Source organism: Perna viridis, chromosome 1 (genome assembly GCF_037379345.1).
Source record: "Perna viridis isolate PV_CMFRI_1.1 ecotype Kerala chromosome 1, ASM3737934v1, whole genome shotgun sequence".
Lineage (NCBI taxonomy): Eukaryota > Metazoa > Mollusca > Bivalvia > Mytilida > Mytilidae > Perna > Perna viridis.
In genome coordinates, this window is record NC_142445.1 from 46,039,079 (window position 1) to 46,044,352 (window position 5,274).

Consider the following 5,274-nt stretch of genomic DNA (forward strand, 5'->3'; position numbering starts at 1 on the left):
TTTTCTACTCTTGGTTAAAATGAGTAATATTCCTCTACATCCGACTTCCAAAGTTAATTCATCACAATTTATGTAGTTAGTAAATATTTTGTCGGGTGGCATTTTATTTCAAACAACGGTTTTAAATAATGTAGAAGGAATTTCAAAAAGTGAATTTAATTTCCACATCATCACCTGTTCAACCAAAACGATTTGTGTGGTTATAATGACAAATTACCGCATTCAAAAATACGACCTTACGATCCGTTTGATGAAAATCGATATCAAAAGATTTCATTACCTGCCTTTGTCTTGAGGGTTAAATTTTTGACAAATATTAACATGTAATATCGTTTTATGTCATGCAACAGATTACAAAAGTATTTCGACAATTTTTCATAAATGTATGAATTTAATCAATTATACCGTGAAAATCTAAATATGCATTGCAACTAGATAAGTAAATTATTTAAATGAATGAATAATACAGTGAAAAAAAAGAAATCGAATATCATTCTAAAGATGCTAATATCATATTCACAATAGTCAAAAGTTAACAGGATGTTGACAAATAAAAACTAAGCTATTATCACTACCGGACATTGCCAATTATCACAACTCCAAACCAGAATTTAAAAAATCCCAAAGTATCCTTGTTTTAATATGTGTTTAAAAAAATATACTGAGAAATTCCTAATGGTGTGGAAGAGAATGGGATAAAATCTAATACTGTACGTTTATGACCATTGAATAAAAATAAATGGACAAGCTACAAACTTATTTTATATTTTTTATTCATTTACTTATCACAAACGTCATAGATCCTGCTGATAATGAAGGGTGAATGAGAGCATTATTGAAATTGTTGGCAATAAAACTATTGCTTCATACATGTGGATTTTCTCCCTTATTTTATTAGATTTATAATCACAACATTAACACGTGCAGCTGCAATCGGATTTCCCCTGCACAAATATGTCTAATTATTATGACAGTGTCATTTTCCTGTATCACACCTTCTTCCAAGATGACATTTTCTAGGCCAGCTTTTTGGAGTGTGGAAATATTTTACCATACTGGCCTTACCTGGTGACGTAAGGTAAATATATATATATATATATATAAAGCCAAATCCGTTCATGGATTAAATTAGTCAACAGACTATTGTGTAGTCAATAAAACTAAACATGTTAAACTTTGCTGGTAAACTTGTGAATACATATATCCAAAACGGAGCAATAGTGATAACAAGCGAGGAAAATACTTTAATTGGTATGTCAAACACTAAAGTCTTATATGCATTTTCCTGAAAGATTCAAAGTATTTGTACACCAAAGTTAATAAGACTTGCTTCATCTCTGTATTAATATTTTACAAGATGTATATAGATTCTCTCTAATTTATTCACTTTCCATCTCTATAATGCAGATGGGTAGTGAATGAAACTTTGAAAGTAATGAAATTAATCTCAAAGGACACATACATTTCAGAGAGACTTGTAAGTTTAATTCATATTAGTAGTACAAAACATTCAAGACTTCTAATATTTATAAATACATTTGCAATGTTTCATATGGTTTTTATTTTGACGGCTGAAAATTCAAACAATGATGGTGCAACTACACTCTTTACTTTTTTTCTTTCCAGCAACAGTGCAATTACGTTCCCTGCTATCAGTGAAACGAGATTTTGAATTTATAGAAATATATCATGTAGTGAAGAGGAAAGACAATAACCTAAAAGTAAAGACAATTCCTATAAATGGACCTGCAGAAGAAATATTGTTTCTTTATGAAACATTACAAAGTATTTTACAAGGTAAACTTGACACATCTAATAAATTTGCTTAAAAAATGATTTTGTGTATATCAAAAGGAAGCAAGTACGCCAACTTTAACTTGAATATGTAAAACAATATTTCATATTCTAATATGTAGACTGATTAAAATATAGTACAAAAATCATTCAGAAATGAACGCAAGAAAAATGAAGTATCCGTTATTTTTCAGGTCGCCCGAAAAGGTTACTTGTAATTATTAACCCTAAGAGTGGGACTAAAAAGGCAGTAAATGTCTTTGAAAAGGTTGCTCTTCCGTTATTCAAGCTTTGTGGAATACAGGCAATGGTGAAAGGTAATATACTGCACATAAAATGTTGAATATTAAGAATTATATGAAGACCCACTTAATTTAGTTTTTTTTTCTTTTTGAAATGGTGTATAATATACTTTTCTCTCTTATTATAAGAAGAAGAAAAATTATAGTGATACATTATTTTTTGTTTGCTTGTTTGTTTAAGGGATCGTCAGAGGAGTGCGTATATTACACTTCAATGTTAATGATTTTAATGTTTTCTTTATTGTAGTGACCACTAGACCAAAAGAGCCAACGACTATACTAAAAAATTTTGACTTGTCACAAATAGACGGGTATGTTACTTGAATTATTTATAACTTCGGGCTATTTTAAAATGAATTCAAATATCATGTGTAATTGTCGAGTTTCAAGTGTATAGTATGTATCGTCAATTATACGCTTATTAAAATAATGCAAACATTATATGACCATGCAATATACAACAGACATCTATCATAAAGTTGGTAATTTGAAACCCTGGAATGCAATCGTGTTTTGTTAAAAGTGTAATAACATATGTATCACTGATATTAAATTATCCACATATTAACTTGATAACCTAGGTTGGTGGCAGTAGGAGGCGATGGTTTATACTGTGAATGTATGAATGGGCTTGTAACTCGGGTTCAAAAGGACAAGAATCGTAATTATGACAGTCATGAAGAAGACATTATACCAGTCTCGCTCCCGATAGGAATCATTCCAGCAGGTTCCGGCGACGTCATTGTCCAGTACTTGCATGGTACAAGATGTGCAACAACCGCCGTTTTACATATTTTGTTAGGAGGTCACGTGGACTCAAATGTAGTTAGTGTGCATGAAGGAGGACATTTATTATCATATTCAGCCCTTATTCTAGGATTTGGATTGTTTGGTGATATGATGTATGATTGTGAAAAGTTACGATCTCTTGGGCCTCTCAGATATAACTGTAAGTTAAATGTTTAGTTAAATATATACCAATGTTCTAGAAATAATCAAGTTTTTATATTGTCTTCTATAACTTTTCTTATTTTATTTAATTTTTCTTTCAGTTTAAAATAAAAATAGGAGATGTGGTATGATTGCCAATGAGACAGTAATCCATTCAAAGCCCAGCAAAGAACAATTAAACTTCTGGTCACCACACGACCTTCAATTTTTTTTAAATAGATTTCTATAAATTTAATAGAATTGTAAAAAGACAATGTTTGTTATGGTACTCCTGTTGCTTAATGTATTGTTTGTACATTTATAGTTGTGCCATTAGGAAGTCTTCTCAAAAGAAAAGAATATGATGTAGAGATAGAATATTATCACAAGAATAAAACCCAACCATCCAAACGAGCCCGTGTATTTGGTAAACAGATTTCACTGCCAAATGGATTTCTAACATTATCACGAAAGAGAGAAAAAATACAAAGAACATGGTCAACATCTGAAGCTGTGAGCGACAAATCGATCACGGAAGGTAATTGAATTGTGTCACGATCTGATCAATAAAATATCTATCAGATTAATATTTTTATAACGATAGGACTTGTGAACATCCTGTTCGGGCATTTTCAGAACTTTAAACTATTTTTGATATACTTGAAGGTATTCAAAATAGTGAGTGTTTATGGCTTTCCCTTATATCACAATCATGTGAATGGCGTTTCAACATGAGATGTATATTTCCAAGGGTCATTAATCACTTACTATACATTATTGCCGAAAAACTGTAGAAATATTATATACAAAAATTAAACATGTTTAAACCAATTTTGTTTATTCTAGAATGTGAAAAAGAAAAAGCAAGAGTATATGCAGTGGATACCCATGCCATAATGATGAAAGAACAGTATGGAAAAATGATTCCACAATTTGGTCAGGATTCTTTAATGGTTTACACAACACATAAATGTCCTCTCCCAAAGCACATCTCTCAACTGACGAAAGTTAAAAATGAACAGCCTGATTGTGTAAGTGCTTTATTTGAGGTACCTTTTTCGACTTTATTACAAAAGAGTAATCAAGGAAACCAAGGTTACATACAAAAAATGTTAAAAAAGAATGAGTATAGTTTAAAATATATAATAGTATGACATCACTACAAACCCATTATGTAAGCTGAATAATAAAACCAATAATATGAACATAATTTAAATATGTATTGAATAAAAACAATTCGTGTGTATTTTGCAATTAGTGTATTTGGTTTCTTTTCTATATTTTATTTCAGTACGATTACAAGTTTATAAAAAAGCACGAGGTTTCCAGGTACAAAGTCAGGTTGCTAAATGCTATTATGTCTACGATAGGACAGAGACAGAATCTACAAAAAGACTATTACTTGAATTGTGACGGCGAAGTGATAAAACTTAAAGAACCTGAATTTGACGTGAAACTACATCGGAAAGCCGTCAAATTTTACGGTGATCCATTAAAGTGATATTCGAGAAAGCGAAAAATATTGTGCAATCTAAGAACAAAATGTTCTGCTTCTTTGTTGGTGGAACTCAAAAGAATACAAAGTCTATAATATCAAAGACATTGATCAAGTGACAAAGCTTATACTGAGATGAAATTATAATCTTAGCAACTTTGAGAAGAGATTCCGTAAAGTCTGCTGATTTATCTAAGTAAAAAAAGTCATTTTCTAAAATGGCCAGATACAATGATTCATTAGTATTGGTTGCAACGGCTTTAACAACCACTAATCTATTTTCTGAATTAATGTCTTCAGAAAGAATAAATACATTTTACTAAGTCTTATTCATATTGCTAACACCTGATTACATCGTTGTTATTTTTTTTAGTTTCATACATTTCTATAATGAAATACAGGAAATTTCTATGGTCGTATTATCATTATTGTCGACCTTACCGTACAGAATGCCAAAAAGATGCATGCTTAAACAAAATCAAGTTATCGTTTTGCCAAATTAAATGTTTTAAATCCATACTTCACTACAAAAAAATGGAAACAGTCGCTTGTGTGTATGTGTTTTTAGCATGTAAAATATTCCATTTGTTGTCGATTTTATAGTGTATGCAATGTATCCAATATGACTTTCGGACATATTATTGCAAGATCAATAACTTTTGTTAACAAATAGTTAAAAAGCACACAAAATTTCGTTTCTAAAACGTTAACCTCAAAACCTTATCTTCAATACATTGAGACAGGGTAACCGAC

At 30.5% G+C, this 5,274-nt stretch overlaps 1 protein-coding gene across 1 annotated transcript; it reads left to right on the forward strand.

The window, feature by feature from the left end:
• The first annotated feature begins 1,118 nt into the window (after positions 1–1,118).
• Positions 1,119–4,845, forward strand: LOC148629007 (ceramide kinase-like). Its single transcript, XM_088542290.1, has 8 exons — positions 1,119–1,251; positions 1,627–1,797; positions 1,989–2,111; positions 2,344–2,407; positions 2,678–3,045; positions 3,352–3,564; positions 3,873–4,057; positions 4,318–4,845. The coding sequence occupies exons 1-8, from the start codon at positions 1,167–1,169 to the stop codon at positions 4,525–4,527; spliced, it is 1,419 nt and encodes a 472-aa protein (XP_088398416.1). The 5' UTR covers positions 1,119–1,166; the 3' UTR covers positions 4,528–4,845.
• The last annotated feature ends 429 nt before the right edge of the window (positions 4,846–5,274 follow it).